This window comes from Physella acuta, unplaced genomic scaffold, assembly GCF_028476545.2.
Source record: "Physella acuta isolate Inbredline_101_S28 unplaced genomic scaffold, ASM2847654v3 ptg000032l, whole genome shotgun sequence".
Taxonomy (NCBI): Eukaryota; Metazoa; Mollusca; class Gastropoda; family Physidae; genus Physella; species Physella acuta.
The window spans coordinates 209,417-235,338 of record NW_026731552.1 but is presented as its reverse complement, the minus strand read 5'-3'; the positions used below and the strand labels follow the sequence as shown (position 1 = coordinate 235,338).

The following is a 25,922-nucleotide window of genomic DNA, read 5'->3' as shown; positions in this document are numbered from 1 at the left end:
CAACACAATCCCTATTGCCCCCCCCCCACAACACAATCCCTATTGCCCCTCCCCCCTCCTCAACACAATCCCTATTGCCCCTCTAAAACCTCTCCCGCCGTCACCCTCAACAAACATGTCTGGTGATGCCATCTAAACGCTTGTCAAATTTCGCATCACCCCACAGAGTATAGGGAGGGGGGGGGGGGGCATTGGAAGCAAGGAATCGAGTATCACGCTGACCAGCAACGTAATCGATTCGACTATTTATGTTAGCCCATCCGGACATTTGAAAATCCTTGGTGATTTTTGGGTCTTGTTTTCCACATTGCTTAGCTATTTACTTATGTCTTTCTCCATGTGTCTGCTTTATTTCTTACTTGTCTACCTCCACTTTAGGCTTGTTTTTGCCATCCGAATTACTTTTCTCTTTGAGCCAGCCCCCCCCCCCCCCTCCCCCACTCCACACACACACACACAACATATGTGCATGCATTTATGCCCAATAACTAGACCTACACGTGTGTATTTTACTACCTGTAATTGTAATGACTCGAGTTCCAAGTAAAAATTATTACCCACTTTTGTTTTTGTAACTTTTAAAATTATTTTTTTAAAGAGAAGTCATTGCTAGTAATGCGATTTCCATACGCGCTTTACGAGTAGGTCTGAATGGGCCGGTGAGAGTTAAATGCCCCTAGCTCTTTAGTGGCGCGCGGGACGTCGATTGCACGTACCGCAATCACGGGCGAAGCGCGACAACTCGGCGGTAACTCCGCTGTGAGGCGGGGTAACTCCGCTGTGAGGCCAGATAACTCGGGTGCTGCCCGCAAATAGGAAATTCCTGGCGAGCTGGAGAGAGCCTCCAGTGAGGATCTTTTGAGTGTTGTGAAAGTGCGAGTTCTATCATTGAAGGGTATTGATTTAATTTGTTTTATTTTTATATTGAATCTGAATATTTGATTTTTATTTCCAGACGTGTTAGGAGAATTTCGAATTATTTTTGTATGATAGTCTAAATGAGGCTGTAACACCGTTTACAAAAAAATATATTTTGGTGAATTTTTCAATTATTAAAAATGTAATTGCTAGTGTAGTACGTTTTAAGACTTTTTATCAGGTATCAAAACAAAATTGTTGTTGTAGGTATGGTTAGTATAAATATCACGGTGGAGACTTAAGCAACTTAATTTATAGTATAAATTGTGTGTTGTCGTTTCAAGTACTGCATCGTTCAGGTTTGTAGCACTTCCTGTTTCTCCAAGTGATTTCACTCACGTTTTTTACCTGTCCTGTCCCCCCCCCCGTCTGTTTATACAGGTATGTGTGGGTAGCTAAAGGATCATTGCTTTAGTAGTTTTTTCCTGTCCTGTCGTCGTCGTCCCCGTCTGTTCCCATAGTTATGTGTTGGTAGCAACTGGATCATTCCTGTAGATTCTAGATCTAGTAATTTTTACCTGTCCTGTCCCCCTCCCCCCTACTGTTCCCACACGTATGTGTGGGTAGCTACAGGGTCATTGCTAGAGTAGTTTTTACCTTCTTGCGTTGTCAGTTGAATTTTTTGTTTCTATTTTATCAAGGATTGGATATACGTTTGTTTATTTTCAGTGAGTTTTTTTTGTTTTTGTTTTATAACTAACTTAAAATTAAATCTATAGATTGGTCGTTGATATGTTATCCCATTAAATAGAAATAACCCACGACTAAGTCCAAAAACTGGAAGTAATTACCATGCTCGATGACCAGGACCAATGACCAAGATCAATGACCATATTTAATAGACCATAATCATAGACCACTTTCCAGGACCAACAACCAGGATCAATGATAATAATCGATGACCAGGATCAATGATAATAATCGATGATCAGGATCAATGATAATAATCGATGCTTAGGATCAATGATAATAATCGATGACCAGGATCAATGATAATAATCGATGACCAGGATCAATGATAATAATCGATGACTAGGATCAATGATAATAATCGATGATCAGGATCAATGCTTAGGATCAATGATAATAATCGATGATCAGGATCAATGATTAGGATCAATGAAAATAATCAGTGACCAAGACCACTGACCAAGACCACTGACTAGGACTACTGACCAGACCAAGGCAAGTGAGTGGGACCTGACTAGAGCCCAGACTACGTTCATTACTGAAGTCCTGATTGTCTCGAGCGCTGATGAAAATTACGTTTGGATTTAAAAGCTTTGACATTTAATATCCGTCGACCCAGCGGGGAAAACAGGACCTTTTCTAACACCAGCACGGAACTAAAACTAGCATAACTGCCCCCCCCCCCCCCCCGTATCCAAAAATTAGAATAACTGACCCCCTTATCTTTAGCACATATCCAAAATTAGAATTACTGACCCCCCCCCCCCCAACCCCAGAACGGATCTAAAATTAGTGTAATTGAGTCTCCTATACATTGCGTGCAGCAATTACTGACCACATCATGCTAGTCAGTAATCCAACGACTTAAGCCGGTATCCGAGTATACTGCAGACATATAAATTGAAACTATGGCAGGGTCTGATGATGATAGGTTTTTATGGAATCTGTTTCATTATGATAGGTTTTTCTCGACTGTGTTTCCTGTCATCTCATTCATGATATTTATTTCTGGAATCTGTTTCTTTCATGATGTTTATTTCTGGAATCTATTTCTATCATGATGTTTATTTCTGGAATCTGTTTCCTGTCGTTTCTTTCATGATATTTATTTCTGGAATCTGTTTCCTGTCGTTTCTTTCATGATGTTTATTTCCTACCGACACCCGACCTTGTTAAGAGAGCAACCTGTTCCCCCACCTTCACCCGCCCCTGTTTATTTCATACCGACACCTGACCTAGATGGTTACCTGTTTATTCCATCCCCTCCTTTCTCCCCCCTCCCCCTCCACCCAACTCTTTTTCCCCGCACCGTCAACCGACTTTAAGGGCAACCTGTCCCTCCCCCTGCCCCATTTGTGTTTTTACCATACTGACATTTGATCATTTAGACAGCACAACTAGTTCACCGCCTCATGTCCCCCACCCCCAACTGCGCCCCCCCCCCCCCCCGTCCTGGTTTGATGGACATTCTCCAATGTTTACCTGACCATCATGGCTTCCATTATACGATCACGACCAGATGGGGAAAAAAAAATCCGACAAATTTGGACAAATCACGCTCTGGGTAGATTGGCTCCATTGTTTTTTTTGTTGGCCAGATTTTTTCCATTGTTCAGACCAAATTATATTTACATTTAAAATGTTCTGGCATTTCGATAATTGGCGTCGTGTTTAATAGCGTTGACTGTATTCATTAACACTGTTTACATCGGCTGTAAAGTATCCGTGTTTTTTTTTTTTTTTTTGCTGCCAAATCGCAATTGGCGTTTTTGAATCCAAGATCCTAGTCATTTGTAGTTTAATTATTATGTTCTAGCTTCCTCGGTAAGCGCCATAGTTTTTCGACACTTGTAATGTTTGTGATATTATTTTTATCCGGGATATTTTTTTCCCAACTACTATTTAAAATAACACCGTGTAGGTTTTGGTTGTCAACAACACTATGACATTTAGTCGGATAATTTACCCAAACTAGGCCAAGTGGGAACTGGCACAGCGTTTCTCAAACTGTTAAATAGAGCACAGAGGGTACCAAGTGAAGACTTCTGTGAGACTAAGTGGCAATATATACAGTTTGATGTCATGTTTTACCACGGTTTGGTTTGATCATGACATTTTTTTTTCTACTTAACTAAGTTGAGGGTAGTCAAGCAATACATTATATATTTATAATATATTAATTATATCAGCTAAAATAGAGATGTGCTTAATGCAATTTTAAAAAAATAATTAAAATTAAATTTTTAAAAATATGTACAGTTGCTAAGGCAAACATTGCTAGGTTATCGTTTTTAACATAATGTTGCTAGGCAACACGTTTTTAGTATACTGTGGCCTGGTATCGATTGTGTCCTTTTGTTTTGTAAATGATATCGATACTGTGGATCAGGTTCCATTTGTTGAGCGACTCCATTGGAACTCTCCTGTTTCACTGGCCCACATCCATTACTGTACTAGCACCTGCGGGCACAATGATGAGACGGATAGGGGTGTGATAGGGATATGATAGGGATGATATAGGGATGTGATATGGATGATATAGGGATGTGATAGGGATGATATAGGGATGTGATAGGGATAATATAGGGATGTGATTGAGATGTGATAGGGATAATATAGGGATGTGATTGGGATAATTTATGGGTGTGATAGGGATGTGATAGGGATGTGATAGGGATAATATAGGGATGTGATTGGGATAATATAGGGATGTGATTGGGATAATATAGGGATGTGATTGGGATAATATAGGGATGTGATTGGGATAATATAGGGATGTGATTGGGATAATATAGGGATGTGATTGGGATAATATAGGTATGTGAGAGGGATAATATAGGGATGTGATTGGGATAATATAGGGATGTGATAGGGATAATATAGGTATGTGAGAGGGATAATATAGAGGTGTGATAGGGATAATATAGGGATGTGATTGGGATAATATAGGGGTGTGATAGGGATAATATATGGATGTGATAGGGATAATATAGGGATGTGATAGGAATATTATAGCGATGTGATAGGGATAATATAGGCGCGTGGCTTACAACAAAAACGTGCTCTAATTTAATATGAACGGATATAAACTCGGTTACTTTGTTATCTATTGTCATCTATTTCTGAACGTTGTGTTCTGAGATTGTATAGCTTGGAGCTGTTTCACGTCAATTAGACTTCACTTAATCAATTACTGTTGATGTATTCATTGTGTAGTAGGCGGTTCGGCATGGGTGGAGCCCTGGGCTAAAACAAATTCTAATGCCGTAGCATTTAGTAGGCCTCTGGGAGTACTACAGCAGTTACTGGGGGGGGGGTAAATTGGTTGAGTTGAATTGTTCAACTCAGCTGTGTGCTGGGTTCAAGGGGTGGGGTGACGACCAACTGCCAGGACTAGACTTGTTGTTAACATGCGTTTACAAAAAAAAACTTTTTGTTCATTACATTTGTTTATTACATATTGCATTTTTTAAAACATGCTATTACAAATATTGCATTATTAATTTTTTAACATTCCTGTATTCCATATTAGCTTTCTATCACATTTAGTCGATCATGTCTCGACATGCTTCGTGGCTTATTGCCCCCTTTTTTTTAATAAAGGAAATCTAATGTTGTTGCGAATCTCCGCTTAATGAAGATACATGTAGCGTTTTAATTACAGACAGCGGGGCAACACTTTGACAATTGTGGAAAACATTTTAACACTGTTATGAGGATTTATTAGACTCGCTGATGGTTTATATAGACAACCCATTGCTGGGAGGATTTATTAAACCCTTTTATTTATATAGACAACCCTGTGTTCGGATGATTTATTAAACCCTTTGATTTATATAGACAACCCTGTTCGATAGACTAGGTTGCAGTTATAGAAATAAACAGAAACATTTTGAAACATTGAAATGATTGAATTATGGGCGACATAGTAGGTATTAAATAACTAGTCAGCGCTCCGACATAACGGCTTCTGTTAATGAAGTCCCCGCCAATGTTTCAACATTGCGGTTCGCTAGAAGGCGTGAAGTTTAATTCTCCTCCAGAACTGGAAATAAGCGATACACTTCATTAAATTATATACATGTATTACCATCCACCTATCATAACACCTGTTTCGTGAGTACTTCAATCACACATGGTAATCTGTGTCCTGATGGTAAAGTATCATACCTAGAGTATACAGACAACGCTAGGTCGAAGTTTATACAGGTATTACCATCTATCATAACACCTTTTGCGTGGTTAGACCTACAACAACCACACACTATGATCTGTGTCCTGGTGGTAAAGTATCATACCTAGAGTATAATGTACAGCATATAAAGCTCTCACCTGGCAACATTATATATCATAACACTTCAGCCAAGCTCTTGACAATGGACTCCGACACGACAATAAATTGGCGTCTTTACGTTATTGTTTAGCTCAAGTCATGGGTGTGATACATTATAACAATATTATTTAGGACAGATCACGTGATCAGTACATTGTCACATTGGCTTTACCACATTATTATTTTAACACCGTACAATGTTATGCAATCGATATCTTCTGTGTTCCCACCAACATAAAGTATTACGTGTCAACCTGTTATGTGCCATATAGGCCGTAGACTATGAATTTCAGCCTGCTATTTGGGAGGGGGAGGGGGGGGGGAGGAGAACAAACTACACGTCAGCAGTTGTTTGATTTTGCTTTCTCTACTAGATGGGTTTCGAACACGGGACTATTGGGTTTAGTAAACATGAGCTTTACCAACCCGACTATGCCGTCCCCCAATTGATATAACAAGCGATATTATCTAAACTTGCAAATTCTTTTTTCAAAATGCCATTTAAGTTTTTTCTAAAATGTGGGTGGGTTATGTAAAAAAAAAAAAGGGGGGGGGTATCAATAAGTTGTATTATGATCCGTAGTGATTTATGGGATAGTGATAAAATAACGAAATATAGGATTGGGTGGGTTAATTTAAAGTTACACTTTTATGTTATTTATGTGTACAATCACTTGGACTGGAACCACTTATTAGATAGAAGTTTGGAATCCCTTAATCATTAGGGGAAAGGGGGTGGGTGGTTGTTATTCTGCTGGTAGTCATCTTCCCATGAACCCGCCTCTACATTATGGTGCAGCTTTTATTACACCGTATATTGATTTTTGCACCACGAGTGTGAAAAGGGGGTGGGAGTGGTAGGGGGTGCTTATACATTTAAATTACCTTTAAATACTACTCGCTACGTCGATGTACCCTTAAAATTTCAACCAGTTTTTAAAAATAAAATGCCGTTTAGTGTGAACGCCCGTTGCCTCGTAACAATTGGTTCCGCAGGTTATTTTTAGCATCACAACATCCGTTCTCATTGGCTCACTGGACCGCAGCCTCGCGTCATTGCGCGTCGTGTCAAGGTAAGGGGAGTTAATCTGTTGGACGCAGTTTTGCAGTCAGCGGCAGGGAGGTAACCCGGTTTTAGTGCGTTCTGTGCTTTCGTTGTGTATATTCGTTGGGAGTTTTCTTTCAACAATAGGTACCTTTGTTGTGTGTACTTTAAGTTTTTTTTTTACTTTAAATGTTTTACTCACAGTACAGAAATTATAATAATTAATTGCCTAATTAAAATCTTTTTCGTTCAATTTGGTTATTTTTTAAGTTCGTAGGATGATTTAAAATTAAAGGTCTGTTTACCTTACTGTCATTGAGTAACGAAAAGGTCATGATGTAAACGTTCCCATTGGCTGAAAATGACCTTGTAACTAACAGGTGTTGACAAAATCTAGAGTAACGTAATAGTTTGACGAATCAGGTAGAGATTTAATGATACGAATCGCTCGCGCTGTGTACTTTCTATAAAGCAGAGTTATTACCCCTTTATTGTCCTTTAACCTTACCGTCCTTCATTCTGTGTCCTCTAGTTTAGCGTCGTTAAATCTGGGTGAGTTTTATCGTTATTAATGTCCTCCTGTTTAGATGCCTGTTATTAGATGGCCTAGTTTTTTTTTATATATACACACATTATATATATATATATATATATATATATATATATATATATATATATATATATATATATATATATATATATATATATATATATATATGCTCACAGAAAACAATAAATATGAGAAAGTAAGCCGAGATTACCCTTCTAATCAGAGGTCCTCAGCCATATATTCCACAGCTTTTACTAGAGCGCTCTGTCTCCGTTGTTTTGCTAGCGGACTGCGCCATTAAGCTTTATTGCCGTGTAAGGGACGCCACAAAGGTTGATCGGGCTGACCTCCCCTGATGCCCACACCGAGATTGCTTTGGGGGTCAGTTTCCCGCGGTCTGACTCCTTGACCCCGCTTCTCTGCTTTATTGGACGCCAGAATCCATTTTACACACATCGTCCTTTTCTCTCCCCTCACACCCACACCCTCCCACCACACACACAAATACACCACACACACATACACATCCCACACATCGTTCGTACCATCCTTCCCTCGCCAGGGATTTAATTTAATTCAAAAATATTTTAAAGAATTTTTCTCTCTTTCATCTTTTGGCCCCGGCAGAGACGTCATTCGTGTATAGTGCCAGCCAAATTGGGTTACGTTCTCTAAGACTCTAGCGGCAGTCACGTCAAGTTTAGCGGTCTGGTTGTGGGGGGGGGGGGGGGGCGTTTAGCGTCTGATGTAGGCATTTCTGATTGGGTTAATCGATTGGGTTATCGTTGGCTGGACTGTGTTTTTTGTGTGTGTGGGCTCTGTGTCGTGTTTGACTGGGTTGGTGTATGACTCTCAATGGACAGTGTTGGTCAATGGACGTATACGATACTGTGTTGGTCAATTGACATACTGTGTTGGTCAGTGGACGGACTGTGTTGGTCAATAGATGGACTGTGTTGGTCAATGTGTTGGTCAATGGACGGACTGTGTTGGTCAATGGACGGACTGTGTTGGTCAGTGGGCGGACTTTGTTGGTCAATGTGTTAGTCAGTGGGCGGACTGTGTTGGTCAATGAACGTACTGTGTTGGTCAATGGATGGACTGTGTTGGTCAATGGACGGATTGTGTTGGTCAATGGACATACTGTGTTGGTCAATGGACGGACTGTGTTGGTCAATGGACGGACTGTGTTGGTCAATGGACGGACTGTGTTGGTCAATGGACGGACTGTGTTGGTCAATGGACGGACTATGTTGATCAATGGACGGACTGTGTTGGTCAATGTGTTGGTCAGTGGGCGGACTGTGTTGGTCAATGAACGTACTGTGTTGGTCAATGGATGGACTGTGTTGGTCAATGGACGGACTGTGTTGGTCAATGGACGGACTGTGTTGGTCAATGGATGGACTGTGTTGGTCAATGGACGTACTATGTTGGTCAATGTGTTGGTCAATGGACGGACTGTGTTGGTCAATGTGTTGGTCAATGGACGGACTGTGTTGGTCAATGGGCGGACTGTGTTGGTCAATGTGTTAGTCAGTGGGCGGACTGTGTTGGTCAATGGACGGACTGTGTTGGTCAGTGGGCTGACTGTGTTGGTCAATGGACGGACTGTGTTGGTCAGTGGGCGGACTGTGTTGGTCAATGTGTTAGTCAGTGGGCGGACTGTGTTGGTCAATGGACGGACTGTGTTGGTCAGTGGATGGACTGTGTTGGTCAATGGACGGATTGTGTTGGTCAATGGACATACTGTGTTGGTCAATGTGTTGGTCAGTGGATGGACTGTGTTGGTCAATGGGCGGACTGTGTTGGTCAATGGACGGACTGTGTTGGTCAATGGACGGACTGTGTTGGTCAATGTGTTGGTCAGGGGGCGGACTGTGTTGGTCAATGGACGGATTGTGTTGGTCAATGTGTTGGTCAGTGGGCGGACTGTGTTGGTCAATGGACGGACAGTGTTGGTCAGTGGGCGGACTGTGTTGGTCAATGGACGGTCTTTGTTGGTCAATGTGTTGGTTAATGGACGGTCTTTGTTGGTCAATGTGTTGGTTAATGGACGGTCTTTGTTGGTCAATGTGTGAGTCAATGGACGGACTGTGTTGGTCAATGGACGTACTGTGTTGGTGAATGAACGGACTGTGTTGGTCAATGTGTTGGTCAATGGACGGACTATGTTGGTCAATGGACGTACTGTGTTGGTGAGTGGACGTATTGTGTTGGTCAATGGACGGACTGTGTTGGTCAATGTGTTGGTCAATGGACGGACTGTGTTGGTCAATGGACGGACTGTGTTGGTCAGTGGGCGGACTTTGTTGGTCAATGCGTTAGTCAGTGGGCGGACTGTGTTGGTCAATGGACGGACTGTGTTGGTCAATGTGTTGGTCAGTGGGCGGACTGTGTTGGTCAATGGACGGTCTTTGTTGGTCAATGTGTTGGTTAATGGAGGTCTTTGTTGGTCAATGTGTGAGTCAATGGACGGACTGTGTTGGTCAATGGACGGACTGTGTTGGTCAATGGACGTACTGTGTTGGTCAATGGACGTACTGTGTTGGTCAATGGACGGACTGTGTTGGTCAATGGACGTACTGTGTTGGTCAATGGACGGACTGTGTTGGTCAATGGACGTACTGTGTTGGTCAGTAGACGGACTGTGTTGGTCAATGGACGGACTGTGTTGGTCAATGGACGTACTGTGTTGGTCAATGGACGGACTATGTTGGTCAATGTGTTGGTCAATGGACGGACTGTGTTGGTCAATGGACGTACTGTGTTGGTCATTTCCTTGACGCACGTACTTGACATGTCTAAAGCCCATGAAGAGCAAATGTCTACCGCCACACCTCTCCACTGAACCGTTTTGGATAGCTTTTGTTATTATAGCCTACGTAACTCCGACAGCCCTTGCCTCTTTAAATGGATCTTGTTTAACACGAATATTTAGTAACCCAAGTGTTTAGAAATATCGTCCATTGGCCGGAGTCTCTAGATTTGCTGAGCGTTTTCCAGTTCTTCCAAAATACAAAACAATTCTACTAGTTTAAAATATTAAAATCCTTTCTTATCATTATCGAACTATTTATATTTCATCTCAGGCGCGTGGTGGTTGTTGTGTGTTGGTTGTCGTGTTGTTGTGGTGTGGAGGTTGTCGTGTGGTTGTCTTGTGGTGCTGGTCGTGGGGTTGAAGTGGCTGTGTTGTCTTGGTTGTCGTGTGCTTGTGGTGTTGTGGTGGTTGTATTGTGTTGGTTGTCGTTTGGTTGTATTGTGGTGGTAGTCGTGTGATTGTGGTGTGGTAGCTGTCCTGTGGTTATAGTGGTGTGCCGACCTGTAGAAAATGATAGATATCGACCGACAGTTCGGGCAGATGGCTCAGTTTACTCTGTCTGGTCTGTGATCATGTTTTTATGGAGCTGGTGATTACAGCCGCTAGCGAGTTGCATGCTGACATTGTTGGGGTGGTTAGAGTAGGCTTGACTGGTTGGTGAGGGGAGGGTTGACTGGTTGACTTCATGACTGGTTGGTGAGGGGAGGGTTGACTGGTTGACTTCATGACTGGTTGGTGAGGGGAGGGTTGACTGGTTGACTTTATGACTGGTTGGTGAGGCTTGGGGGGGGGGACTTTATGACTGGTTGGTGAGGCGAGGGTTGGCTGGTTGACTTCATGACTGGTTGGTGAGGGTAGGGCACTGTATGACTGGTTGGTGAGGGTAGGGGAGTTTATGACTGGTTGGTGAGGGTAGGGGACTTTATGACTGGTTGGTGAGGGGAGGTTAGAGTAGGGTTGACTGGTTGACTTCATGACTGGTTGGTGAGACTTGGGGAGGGAACTTCATGACTGGTTGGTGAGGGGAGGGTTGACTGGTTGACTTCATGACTGGTTGGTGAGGGGAGATAGGGAACTTCATGAGTGGTTGGTGAGGAGAGTTTATGACCAGTTTTGAGGATAGGGGACTTTATGACTGGTTGGTGTGGCTTGAGTAGGAAACTGTATGACTGGTTAGTGAGGAGAGTTTAGGATATTTATGAGTTGGGTAGGGAGATTGTTGACTTGTACGTGAGACAGAATAGGGGATTTGCTGTTACCAGAGATATCTGAATACTAAACCAGCATTGTTTTCTTTTTATATATCTGTTAACATTTCATGTTGATTTCCCTAACTCCTTGATCCGGCGACCCCCCCCCCCCCCCAACTTGCGCACCCCCCCCCCCCCTTCCCCCGAGGGATCAATGGCTCGGCTTTGATGCTGTGGTGTGGTCTAATGATGCGTCCAGACATTTCCTGCTTGCATTGGTTCTCTTGTACAGCCCTTGTCTGTGTGAGCTGGTGTAGTCTCGCTAGACATTAATGTTGTTTAACGTCACTGGTGTCAGTAGAATTACACTGGTATCAGAAGTATTACACAGGTGTCAGAAGTATTACACAGGTGTCAGAAGTATTACACTGGCGTCATAAGTATTACACTGGCGTCAGAAGTATTAGACTGGTGTCATAAGTATCACACTAGTATCAGAAGTATTACACTGGCGTCACAAGTATTACACTGCCGTCAAAAGTATTACACTGACGTCAAGTATATTACACTGGTATCAGTATTAGACTGTCGTCAGTAGTTTCACACTGGTATCAAGAGTATCACACTGGTGCCAATATTATTACAAGAATTGTTCGCTAGCTGCAAGCTATTGGCTCAACTCTATTCAATCTACTCTAAAATTGTCTCTAGTGGTCCAACTCTACACGGTCTAACATTGGCTCTAGTGGTCCAACTCTACACGGTCTAACATTGTCTCTAGTGGGCCATCACTACACGGCCAACCAACGTATCGACCACTGACTACAACACCACCGAAACTACCACAACATCCAAGTATAAAACATGCGCCATTGCGGCTCACTCCCCAACAACTCTCCAAATGCCACGCCTATTTCCTGCATTGATCCATCCGCGCCTCACTTCACCTGGATCCTACACTACAAGGACGTTGGTAGCTATTGCGTCTTATCTCTTAGCTCTGGGAATAGTGGACTTTTGTTCTACCATCAAAGTGACGCATATTCTACTAAAGTGACTTTTGTTCTACTCAAGTGGTTTGTTTTCTACTATACTTCGACTATTTAAATATCCTATAACGCGTGTGTTGGTATAATATCACGTGTAAGGACCATGTCATTTGCTAAACTACGTTACTATATATTCCGGCTAAAACATCGCTGTTTGTAGTGTATCATCTACACGAATCGGAGTATTACTGATACCTTCCTCTGTTACTAATGTTACTAAACTCTGCCCTCTATAACTGATACCTTACTCGGTTACTTGAGTTACTAAACTCTGTCCTTTATTACGAATGCCTTCTAAAACTAGTTGTTACTTGTGTTACTCTGCCCTCAAAGCTGATGCCTTTTAAACTAACTATTCATGTGTTAGACAGGTCTGCCCTCTCTAAGTGATGTCCTTTACACTAGCCTTTGCTAAAGAGCTATAAAAACCACATTCTTGTATTTGGCATATCGTGTTAAAAAAAAAAAAAAAAACTAATTTAAAAATAAAATCGTTGGACCGGTTAATAACCCCATTACCCCCCCCCCCCCCCCCATGTCAACGTGTTTTTGTGTCCAATCTCTGTTAAAATGTCCATCACGTTAATTGTCTAAATATGTTATGTCGCATCGCCCTTTATGTAATAAATAATTGAATAGTCGGTCGTGTTTTTCACGACCAAATGAAAAAGGTTAGCCTTCTATTATTGAATGGCCCCGGTCAACAGAATCTGGGATTCTGTTATTGTTTTCAGGGGTTCGTAGCTGTGGTGTGACATCGTCATTGTGTTCTATATTTAGCTCCTGTGGCCAGGATATTGCCTCATTAAACAGTGTTTAGGTGATTAAAGCAATCAATCAACGAGATCCACATCATTCGCGATTCGTATCGACAATATTCTGATAGTTCGATACTAAAACAGTTACATTCTCGTATTGATTTTTTTGTCCCCACAATTCGTTAGATAGCCCTGTTTATTCGATACATTATCGATATTTTTTGTCCCCACAATTCGTTAGATAGCCCTGTTTATTCGATACATTATCGATATTTTTTGTCCCCACAATTCGTTAGATAGCCCTGTTTATTCGATACATTATTGACTCAGACCAGTAGAAAATTAATCTAATCTTCAGTTTGGCCGTATTGAAATTTGTGTGATTGCCGTCCTGTTCTGGCGTAGATTTTCCTGATATTTTACTGGGAGTTCGTGCTATAGACCTTTTTAGACGACAAATTAGAATTATTTAATTATTAGTCTTCACGGCTTATAAATAAAACAACTGAAAGGTTGGGGGGGGGGGGGAAGAGGGTGTCCTGTTGGGTCTTTAAAACCTAGAGTCATACTTATGCATAGGTCTGAAAATTTGGGGTTTTACTGTTCATGAGGGGGGTGGGGGGTTAAATGATGACGCCATACGTTTGCATGGGTTTCAAAACGTGAGTGTAGGAGACCTGGAACATAGAGACCATTGCTATATGGCTGATGGGTTGACCTCCAGTGGCCAGTTTGAGAAGCCCTGGCCCAATATGTTTGTCAGTCCTGGCCCAATATGTTTGTCAGTCCTGGCCCAATATGTTTGTCAGCCCTGGCTCAATATGTTTGTCAGCCCTGGCCCAATATGTTTGTCATCCCTGGCCCAATATGTTTGTCAGCCCTGGCCCAATATGTTTGTCAGCCCTGGCCCAATATGTTTGTCAGCCCTGGCTCAATATGTTTGTCAGCCCTGGCTCAATATGTTTGTCAGCCCTGGCTCAATATGTTTGTCAGCACGTCTAAGGCGAAGCAGCGGATGTTCTTCTAGAATGTGGTTTTTTTTTGTGTCGGTTCATCCAACCGTGACGTGGGTAGGGGAAACTAAGGCATGAAGTTGTACTATAGACACATTTGGTGTTTGTGGGGACGCTTGCTACAAGTGTATGTACAGGGATTTACTATAGACACATTTGGTGTTTGTGGGGACGCATGCTACAAGTGTATGTACTGGGATTTACTATAGACACATTTGGTGTTTGTGGGGACGCTGTTTACAAGTGTATGTACAGGGATTTACTATAGACACATTTGGTGTTTGTGGGGGACGCTGTTTACAAGTGTATGTACAGGGATTTACTATAGACACATTGGTGTTTGTACGCTTGCTACAAGTGAATGTGTACTGGTGTTTATTTAGTTTTGGTACATCAATACACATTTATCCCCAAAACCGAGCGTGCAGTATTCAGGGTGATGAGGTTATTTCTTTGATCTGGAATTGTGCATGTGTAAGTTAAATGAACAGTTGAATGTAGTTTAGTTATCCTCTAGCTATGGCAAAATGACCAGTTGAATGTAGTTTAGTTATCCTCTAGCTATGGCTAGTTTGTAAGTTAAATGACCAGTTGAATGTAGTTTAGTTTTCCTGTAACTATGGCTAGTTTGTTGCGTGCCTGGTATCAGTTTAACGGGTTTCCCGTTGGTTTGATCTTGTAGGTCTGCTACTGATGTAACTTTACATTAGCCCCATCCATAGATTTTCTTAAGGTCTGTAGTTGATGTAGTTTTACATTAGCCCCATCCATAGATTTTCTTAAGGTCTGTAGTTGATGTAGTTTTACATTAGCTCCATCCATAGATTTTCTTAAGGTCTGTAGTTGATGTAGTTTTACATTAGCTCCATCCATAAATTTTCTTAAGGTCTCTATTTGATGTAGTTTTACATTAGCTCCATCCAAAATTCGTCCTGTAGGTATGTCGCAAATCATTTTTATGAGCCCTTTCCATAGATTATTTTGTAGTTTTTTTACTGACAAAGTTTTGGATTTGTTACAACCATAGAATGTCTTGTAAGTTTCGCATGAAATGTTTTAGTCAGGTAATCATAGAATGTTCTTTGTGATTAAGTCAAGTGGAGTCACCTTAGTTATAAAATGTCCCCTGTGATAAAATCTAGGAGACTTACATGAGTTATAGTGATGAGACATCTCGAATGTGAAATAAGATATTTTATACTTAGTTTTTTTTTACGTTGCTTGTGACGTCACGATTTCCCATGTTTACGTTTAGCCATACCATCATCCTCTTGTAGTTTGTGAACATTTCCTGATCATTTGTTCAGATCAGTGTTAGCAGAACATTCGCTACAATATTATGAACCTGAGACTTGTGTAACACATCTGACATAAATCCCGCGAACGTTGGTCAAGACGTGATATTCTGTACGAAGATTTCCCGGATATCCTAGGACGATTACTGTTGAGACAGTTGCCATGGAGGAGACGAGTAACAGCCACAAGGTTGAGAGTGGACCCCTCTCTGGTAAGTTGTTTTGGTATCCGTGTTTTCATTGTCCATGTCCCATCCTTTGAGTGGACCCCTCTCTGGTAAGTTGTTTTGGTATCCGTGTTTTCATTGTCCATGTCCCGTCCTTTGAGTGGACCCCTCTAATTTGTTTTGATATCCGTGTTTTCATTGTCCATGTCCCCATCCATTGAGAGTGGGCACCTATGCTGATTTCTTGATATTTTTTGTTGCCATCATCAACGTATTTTATTTTCTTGATATTTTTATTGCAATCAACGCAGTTTTTTTGTTGATTTTTTTTTGTCATCAACGCGCTTGATTTTCTTGATCTATTTTGTTGGCACTTCGATTTGTTTTTCAGCTGTGTTAAAGTTTTTATAAACCATAATATTTTTAGTGTTTACAGTGGTGAGATTTGTAGTTTTGATCAACCACACCTGCTTTTAGTTGGACCAGTTTTCTCAAGTACAGATACACTAACCCCCTAGCTCTAGCTGTAGGCTTATCCAATAACCTAAAACCTAGCTCCAACTTTAGCCTAACTACGTCAAGATTTCCGGTAACCAGTATAGACATCACATTTTCAGGTCGTTTCTCGCCTGTTAAGTTAGAGAGTATTGCTGCCCTAAACTTAATCTGGTTGTATATAACTCTAATACCACCCCTAACCATAATAAATATCGGCAAACAATAAAATTCAATTCTGTATCGACCTTCCAGCGTTTTGATAAGAACCGAATTCTCCTCATTGTCGCTATCAGCAAAATGAATATGTGCAATCAATAAGTCTTTATTTTCCGGGTGTTTTAAAATGTTTGCTAAGTCTATATACCCCTTTCACGTCGCCAGCTCCCTAGTGTACAACTGTGTTTGATTTCTCTTCTTATCGCTGTGTTGATTGGTCCCGTTTTATTTATCTCTGCCGTGAAAGATTTCAAGTTTCTCCTGGAGTACCCGTCTGTTTGTACGGGACGTGAGATAGGTCGATGGTGCCTTACGTCGGTTCTGCTGGTAGGCATGTACAAACTGGTCAATGGACTATCGGGTTTTTCACTGAGACTGGGTCAACTTAAAGGGAGGGGGGGTGGGGGTGTATTCTAGTACTTAACGCAGTTATTTTTAGACTTTTCCCCCCACCTTTTGTATTCACTTCTAGTTGGACCCAAGATGGCCGCCGACAGGGGGAGGTAATGCAAATAGATCCGTGTTTTGATTGTCGTTCCGGGGGTTGAGTTTTTTTTTTAATCTCACGTGAATTGTACTTGAATAGGATAAATATAAATAAACACAAAAACAGGGAACGATAGAGGGGAACTTTTCGGAAAATAAAAGAAACTGGCAATAAACAGTGACACAATACACGAGAAGGGTATACGGGAAAATATCAATATTCATGTCCAGCTAAAAAAAAAAAACCCGGAATCCTGCTAGACCAGGGGTCTCCAAACTTTTCAGTCCGAGGGCCGCATTAACTATCAAATTTCAGCTCGGGGGCCAGTTTCTTCCAGGCATGTCTTTGATTTTTCTAGGCAAAGTTTCTCAGCCATCACCAACAAACGTTTTTTCCGTGGACAAAAAGATCTCCGCGGGCCGGATGAGAGGACCTCGCGGGCCGCATTTGGCCCGCGGGCCGTAGTTTGGAGACCCCTGTGCTAGACGAATCATCAAATTTTTACTGGACAAACGAAAATTCTTGAGGGGGACAAACGAAACGTCGTGAGGGGACAATGAAAAGTCGTGAGGGGACAAACGAAAAGTCGTGAGGGGACAAACGAAAAGTCTTGAGCGGACAAACGAAAAGTCGTGAGGGGACAATGAAAAGTCGTGAGGGGACAATGAAAAGTCGTGAGGGGACAATGAAAAGTCGTGAGGGGACAATGAAAAGTCGTGAGGGGACAAACGAAAAGTCTTGAGCGGACAAACGAAAAGTCGTGAGGGGACAAACGAAAACTCTGTGAGCCTTTGAGCAGCCCCCCCCCCCCCCCCCCCCCTCCTTATTTCACCGGGGACGATCATCTACGCCACACACCCCTCTCATATATTATCATCGGCACAAGAAGTCGTGAGTGGTCCTCAAATATTCTTATATTCAATTCTCACAATTGATCTTGTGCTGTCTAACCTGAACAATCAAGACACCCCCCCCCCCCCCCCCAGCGTATCACCGCGGACAACAAACTGAGATTTTTTTTTTTTCGTTGGCATTTGTTATCGAGCGAAGGCCGTTATTTTTTTTTTTTAAATGTCGGCTGTTAATGTTTGGCTGTAAGCTATAGGGGAAGGGGGTGGCTTCAGCATTTAGGCCTTAGGAATTGCAATGTTTTTTGTTTGCCGGGGAGGGGGCGCTACAACACGGGTGGGTAACAGCGATGGCTTTTAACATACCGAGGCTGGGGGGTGATGGGTGGGGGCAACGACACTTAGGGTGGGTGTAGTTAAGGTGTTTGGGATTCTAGGGGTGCTACACTACTTAGCTGGGGAGTAGCTTTGGGGTTTGTCATGCGGGAGTGGGTGGGGATGGCTACAGCGTTTAGCATGCCGGGGGTGGGGGTGGGGTGACCAACACAAGGCTTGCCGGTAAGGGGGCCACACTACTTGGGTGGGGAGTAGCTCTAGCAGTGGTAGTGGTAGACAGACTATAGCGCTGACTTAGCATCGAGGCCGTGCTCCTGTGTTAACGTCTCACAGCTGAAACCATAAAGACTTTATACAAGACAAACATAGGACCACACTTAGCACATTGCCAACACAATCGATACTGAACGATTACAACAACCAAGGCGAGTTATAAACTGTAATCGTTGGGAAATACCTAAAAATTCTCCTTGGGGGGGGGGGGGGATGGGCTAATACACTTATTTATTGGCTTGTTCGTAAATTTAACTTGAAATTAAAATATGCTTTAATTTTCTGGTTCTTCATGTTTTAAAAAGACAGCTTGACCTATAGGCCTAATTAAAATTAATGATTAAAATGACTTTTTATTCTGATCATTAAAGAGCACATTGAAAGCCATTTGTAGTTTTAAACAAATTGTTTTTCTATCAAATTAAAAAAAAAAAAATTCACATGGTTTTGATTAAAGTATTTTTGTTTGCTTTCAATTATTATTTTAATTTTAAAAATACGGTATAAAAAATCAAATGTTTTTTTATTGTAATAATCGATATCATGAGCACATCTTTTTCAACTTAAATCTCAGGGCAGTTATTGAATCTTTTTTTTATCTTCCTGATTATCGCCCTTGAATAATGTTCTCCCGTACTTAAGGAGCTACGAGCATCGATTTATCGAACCTTTCCCCCATGTTTTCCCATTCAAATCTACCTCAAATCTGGTTTCCTTGATGAACTAACGAAAGCCTCTAATTCCCCATCAAGCAATCCATTCATGTAGGGTTAAAAAAAAAATTTCCTTGGCGCTCAAGTACCCCCTCCTCCTCCCCCTCCTACCACTTGATGTTTAATTTCAGTTCACCTTGTTAACCGCGATAAGCTGTAATTCAACCCCCCCCCCCCTTTTCCACTCTCGTCACTTTATTTTTATTATCGTAATAAAAACATGTCACACGTCTTTATCAACGTTCAACAATTTGCTAGTTGGGTTTTTGTTGCTTTAATTAATCTTTTTTTAAACGTATTATTAATTAGGTCAAGAACAGCCTCGTTTTAACAACAAGCCGGATCTTAGCGTTGTCTTAAAATATTAATTAATCTCTGCTGATTACAAAAAAAAAAGGCACAATTTAATATCACTGAGGAAGATGTTATTCTTATAAAACTTCCTATACAAACTTTAAAAGCAAAGTTATGTTATTCATCTAAAACTTCCAATACAAACTTTTAAAGCAAAGTTATGTTATTCATCTAAAACTTCCAATACAAACTTTTAAAGCAAAATTATGTTATTCATCTAAAACTTCCAATACAAACTTTTAAAGCAAAGTTATGTTATTCCAATACAAACTTTTAAAGCAAAGTTATGTTATTCGTCTAAAACTTCCCATACAAACTTTTAAAGCAAAGCTATGTTAATCATAAAAAACTTTTAAAGCAAAGTTATGTTATTCGTCTAAGACTTCCAATACAAACTTTTAAAGCAAAGTTATGTTATTCATCTAAAATTTCCAATACAAACTTTTAAAGCAAAGTTATGTTATTCATCTAAAACTTCCAATACAAACTTTTAAAGCAAAGTTATGTTATTCCAATACGAACTTTAAAGCAAAGTTATGTTATTTGCCTAAAACTTCCAATACAAACGTTTAAAGCAAAGTTATGTTATTCCAATACAAACTTTTAAAGCAAAGTTATGTTATTCGTCTGAAACTTCCCATACAAACTTTTAAAGCAAAGTTATGTTATTCCAATACGAACTTTAAAGCAAAGTTATGTTATTCGTCTAAAACTTGCAATACAAACTTTTTAAAAGCTGAGTTTTTATATTTCTCTAATACTTCCCATACCAAACTCAAAGTTATGTTATTCCAATACGAACTTGAAAGCAAAGTTATGTTATTCATCTAAACCTTCCAATACAAACTTTTAAAGCAAAGTTATGTTATTCCAATACGAACTTAAAGCAAAGTTATGTTATTCATCTAAACCTTCCCAATACAAACTTTTAAAGCAGTTATGTTATTCCAATACGAACTTGAAAGCAAAGTTATGTTATTCATCTAAACCAGGGGGTCTCCAAACTACTGCCCGCGGGCCGGATGCGGCCCGCGAAGTCCTCTCAATCCGGCCCGCGGAGATCTTTTTGTCCAAGGAAAAATCGTTTGTTGGTGATGGCTGAAGAACTTTGCGCAGAAAAAATCAAAGACATGCCTGGAAGAAACTGGCCCCCGAACTGAAATTCGATAGTTAATGCGGCCCTCGAACTGAAAAGTTTGGAGACCCCTGATCTAAACCTTCCAATACAAACTTTTAAAGCAAATTATGTTATTCGTCTAAACTTCCCATACAAACTTTTAAAGCAAAATTATGTTATTCGTCTAAAACTTCCCGTACAAAACTTTTAAAGCAAAATTATGTTATTCGTCTAAAACCTTCCAATACAAACTTTTAAAGCAAAGTTAACGAGTCCAGAAATAGCCACTACTCATTTCGATGTTCGTGTGCCGGCTAAATTAAAAAACGTATAGCCCCCCCCCCCCCTGCTTTTTTTCTCTAACTTTCTCTCTCTCTCTCGTAATGTTGACTGTTTATGATGAAGAGAATACAGACCCTGTTTTTTGCTGACTAGCAATTGGGAGCAGTGGATTATGGGATGGTTTTTTTTTCGAGGTTCTTTTTATCATTGCTTGCGTGTGAGTGGTTGTTGACTTCAATACTTGATGTCTTTTACACAGTATCCTACAACTTTTATATTCAGCAGTTGTTTGAAATCATGACGTCTTCTACACCGTATCCTACAACTTTTATAAGCAGGCTTTTGTTTAAAAAACCTTCCTGTTTTAGGTAGGAGGATATCACGTTTATGCGCAAAGGTGTAAAGAAATGTAGCAACATTAAACAGGTATCTGCGGTTTCCTTTAGTTGTATGTATTTCCGCTGTTCTTTTTTTTTTCTTTTAAAAACTGCACAACTTGCATTTCAAAACAACAGCTAAGAAGTAAGAAAATAATTGCAATTTTTATCGTAAACCGTTCTATTTTATTTTTTTAAGAATCGTATTATTTGTGAACGTGTTGGATGCGTGTGTTTTTAGCGATACTCTGGCGAATGTTTTTAGCGATATTCTCATGAATGTTTATACATCTCTCTAGAATTGTAATCTCCAATCGATGTGCAAATGATTATGACTGCCGTTTTTTTACTCCACCGCCCCCCCCCCCCCCCCCCCCCACCCTCATTTGTTTTTACGCTTAAATATCTTCTCAACTATCTCGGCATGTTCAAATACTTTATAATTTCTATTTTGTTTAAGACATTATCATAAGCTTGAAGCGTTGTGTCTAGATCACACATTTTCTTGGTGTCTAGTCTTTCAGTTTGTCGACTAAATTAACCCTCCCGATTATGTCTTTCCGTTTGTCTACTGATTAACCCTCGGATTTTCTTTCCGTTTGTCGACTGAATTAACCTTCGGATTTGTCTTACCTTCTGTCGACTATATCTACCCTCGGATTTTGACTTTCCGTTTGTCGACTATATCTACTCTCGGATTGTCGATTGAGTCAGCCAATGCCATGAACCAATCCGTGTAAGCCAAAACTAAGACCCCCCCCCCCCCTATTCAGCTGGATGACGTTTGTACGAAGGACTGTCGCTAAGTGAAAGCTACAGTCAGATCCTATCTCCCTCTCATGTAAGTGGACCTTCAGTGATTGACTGGACAGAGGACTACGGAGGGAAGAAGGGATTGACTGGACAGAGACTACGGAGGGAAGAAGGGATTGACTGGACAGAGACTACGGAGGGAAGAAGGGATTGACTGGACAGAGGACTACGGAGGGAAGAAGGGATTGACTGGACAGAGACTACGGAGGGAAGAAATATTGACTGGACAGAGACTACGGAGGGAAGAAGGGATTGACTGGACAGAGACTACGGAGGGAAGAAGGGATAGACTATAATGAAACAGATCGATAATTTTATTATCTTAAGCCTACGAATATCCCTAGTATTTAGTAAGCAAAAAAATGTCCCGAATATTAAATCAGCCTAAAAATATCCTTGCTGTATTTCGTAAAACTACAATGGTCCTAGCATTGAGCCAGCCTACGAATGTCCCTAGCATTGAGCCAGCCTACGAATGTCCCTAGCAGTAAAGCAGCCTACGAATGTCCCTAGCAGTAACCCAGCCTACGAAATTACGAATGTCCCTAGCATTAAGCCTACGAATGTCCCTAGCATTAAGACTACGAATGTTACGAATGTCCCTAGCATTAAGACTACAATGTCCCTTGCATTAAGCCTACGAATGTCCCTAGCATTAAGCCTACGAATGTCCCTAGCATTAAACCTACGAATGTCTCTAGCATTAAACCTACGAATGTCCCTACGATTAAGCCTACGAATGTCCCTAGCATTAAGCCTACGAATGTCCCTAGCATTAAGCCTACGAATGTCCCTAGCATTAAGCCTACAAATGTCCCTAGTATTAAGCCTACGAATGTCCCCGGGACAAACAGAAACCAATTACGCCGTAAACTATTTGCGTGTTTACGTCATCGATTGAGTGCCAGACGCTAAACGCCAGCGGTCCCTGACATGTTGACATTTTGTCGTGTATCGACCCGCCGCTCCACTCAATCTGGCAGCGGAAGGGACTATTTTATCAAGTAATTGTCATGGGATTAATCCCGTACGGCTACTTTGACTATATACAGTGTAACAGAATTATCGGGATTAACCGATTATTGAGGGAAAACAGTTCTTCCATTGAAATATCATTAGATTTATGCACAATCACAGATAGCCATATTTATTGTGTATACACATAATTATTGCTTTTTGAAAATAATCAAGGACTATTAAACATGATCTAATAACTGATTTTTTTTACATTAAGAACAGTCGTAGCCACACACAGTATAAGTGTGATATATGAAACTGGTCAAATGGCAGAGCGTTTTATTCAAGCGATATCACACTTAGAATTTTTACAACTCTGTTTTTTACAGTAATCATTTCGTGTATACATTTCGTTTTATAATTTACAGTTTTCCTCGTTGTATTTATTTAAATAACCGCATGAACTAATTTTGGTAAAATTAGAACGTCTAGATCTGAACGAATATCTGATGTATCAGGCACGTCCCTGATAGGAAGTGCCAGCATGTCTAGCATCAGTTGTCTTGGCAGACATTGATGGATATGATCGCACCATGGACCACAAATAAACAGGTTCCTAGGCAGTAAATGTTGGGACGCTGTACGTAAGGTTGGGACGATATACCTAAGGTTGGGACGCTGTACCTAAGGTTGGGACGCTGTACCTAAGGTTGGGACGCTGTACCTAAGGTTGGGACGCTGTACCTAAGGTTGGGACGCTGTACCTAAGGTTGGGACGCTGTACCTAAGGTTGGGACGCTGTACCTAAGGTTGGGACGCTGTACCTAAGGTTGGGACGCTGTACCTAAGGTTGGGACGCTGTACCTAAGGTTGGGGACGCTGTACCTAAGGTTGGGACGCTGTACCTAAGGTTGGGACGCTGTACCTAAGGTTGGGACGCTGTACCTAAGGTTGGGACGCTGTACCTAAGGTTGGGACGCTGTACCTAAGGTTGGGACGCTGTACCTAAGGTTGGGACGCTGTACCTAAGGTTGGGACGCTGTACCTAAGGTTGGGACGCTGTACCTAAGGTTGGGACGCTGTACCTAAGGTTGGGACGCTGTACCTAAGGTTGGGACGCTGTACCTAAGGTTGGGACGCTGTACCTAAGGTTGGGACGCTGTACCTAAGGTTGGGACGCTGTACCTAAGGTTGGGACGCTGTACCTAAGGTTGGGACGCTGTACCTAAGGTTGGGACGCTGTACCTAAGGTTGGGACGCTGTACCTAAGGTTGGGGACGCTGTACCCAAGGTTGGGACGCTGTACCTAAGGTTGGGACGCTGTACCTAAGGTTGGGACGCTGTACCTAAGGTTGGGACGCTGTACCTAAGGTTGGGACGCTGTACCTAAGGTTGGGACGATATACCTAAGGTTGGGACGCTGTACCTAAGGTTGGGACGATGTACCTATAGGTGGGCACTCTGTAACGTTGGTTTCCATTACTTCCTGCTAAAGTGGAGGGGGGGGGGGGAGTTAAGTGCACCCGACAGAGAAAGTGGGTTGTTGTCAGGGACTGGTGCACCCCACTAGCCTGCTCGAGCTGCGGCTTAGAGCTTAATACTGGATATATTTCGCAATATCGATATCGTTTATGGGATTTCGCCATGCATGCACTCGGTCCCTGGACGCCAGAGAGCCTCGTTGCGCCACGGGACCCGTCTAATCTATTGGTAAACAAAGCCATTGATGTTTGCCCGCAGCATTAGTCGCCACACTTAGCAACACGCGTTTGATGTTGCTTTTTTACAACATTAGTAGTCCCATTTCACAAGCTAATACTGTTTATACATCATTAGTTATCACAGGCCACAAGTAGCTGTAGATGTGTTTATAGAGCTGTTCGTCACATTTCACACTGATCTGTTGATGTATGTTTTACAGCCATAGTGGGCCATTGTCTAACAATGCCACATACCCCCCCCCCCCCCCCACACACACACACCCATCTACCGTGAAGTGGAATTCAGATCAGGTTGCAATTGTTGAAAAACTGACACCTTATACAATACCTATGATTGCTGAGCCGTGTATGATAATATTGCTGACGGCGTGTATGTTAATATTGCTGGCGACATATGCATATTTTGCTGTTATATTTCAACCCCGTGAAGTTGTGTAACGCTATCAGGGAGAAATGAACGTCACAGTTGTGTGCTGATTCGCTAGGTTGCTGTGACGTCACACTTGTAAGCTTATCCGCAGCCAACTTTATTCCAGATTTTTATCCCAAACGGGGAATTTAACACGGGGGATACATCAGATGGGGAAAAATATTTTTTAACCTTGTGTAAATGGAATCTAGTTTAAGATTTGTTTTGAGATGTCAGTCAAATGCAACACGTAACCCATGTGGATTATAGTGTACACCACGGTCACATTTTTATTACAGTAGCCATTTTCGTTATATCATCAGTATCTTTATTCCGTTTTCATATTCCCACTTTTTATGTTGCGGACTATAACATCTAACCAGGCTTAAAAACAGCTCAGTCGGTATTAACTATGGAATTCCCTCGATATATCATAACTAGAGCTCGTAGAAACAAGTCATTTTATGCGCCCTCATTTTCCTAGAATCAAGTCGTTTTGTCTAGAATCAAGTCATTTAGTCTTGAAGCACGTCATTTTGTCTAGAAGCAAGTCATTTCATGCTTCTCGTGTTTTGAATCACATCGTTTCGCCTGCCCTCTGATGTAAAGCACAACGTCGACATAGATCTGGTGCCCTCTGCTGTGATGTTAGAAACCCTCTTTGTAGGCCCGTCTAATCAAATTCCTCTCAG

General features: G+C 41.4%; 1 protein-coding gene across 11 annotated transcripts in view; it reads left to right on the top strand.

Moving 5' to 3' along the window:
* Nucleotides 1–25,922, top strand: part of LOC131941926 (mechanosensory protein 2) — a 65,588-nt gene that overhangs the window by 17,563 nt on the left and 22,103 nt on the right. Inside the window, exons 1-2 of one of the 11 annotated variants that reach the window (XM_059301578.1) lie at nucleotides 767–895; nucleotides 15,645–15,874. The exons of 2 other annotated variants lie outside the window; for them this stretch is intronic. In XM_059301578.1, the coding sequence (XP_059157561.1) occupies nucleotides 15,826–15,874 (49 nt within the window). In that variant the 5' untranslated portion in view covers nucleotides 767–895; nucleotides 15,645–15,825. Of the gene's footprint in view, nucleotides 1–766; nucleotides 896–7,032; nucleotides 7,134–14,824; nucleotides 14,842–15,622; nucleotides 15,875–15,928; nucleotides 15,940–25,922 lie in introns of those variants that run through there. 8 more of the 11 variants (XM_059301593.1, XM_059301586.1, XM_059301600.1 and 5 more) reach the window with 8 other exon arrangements.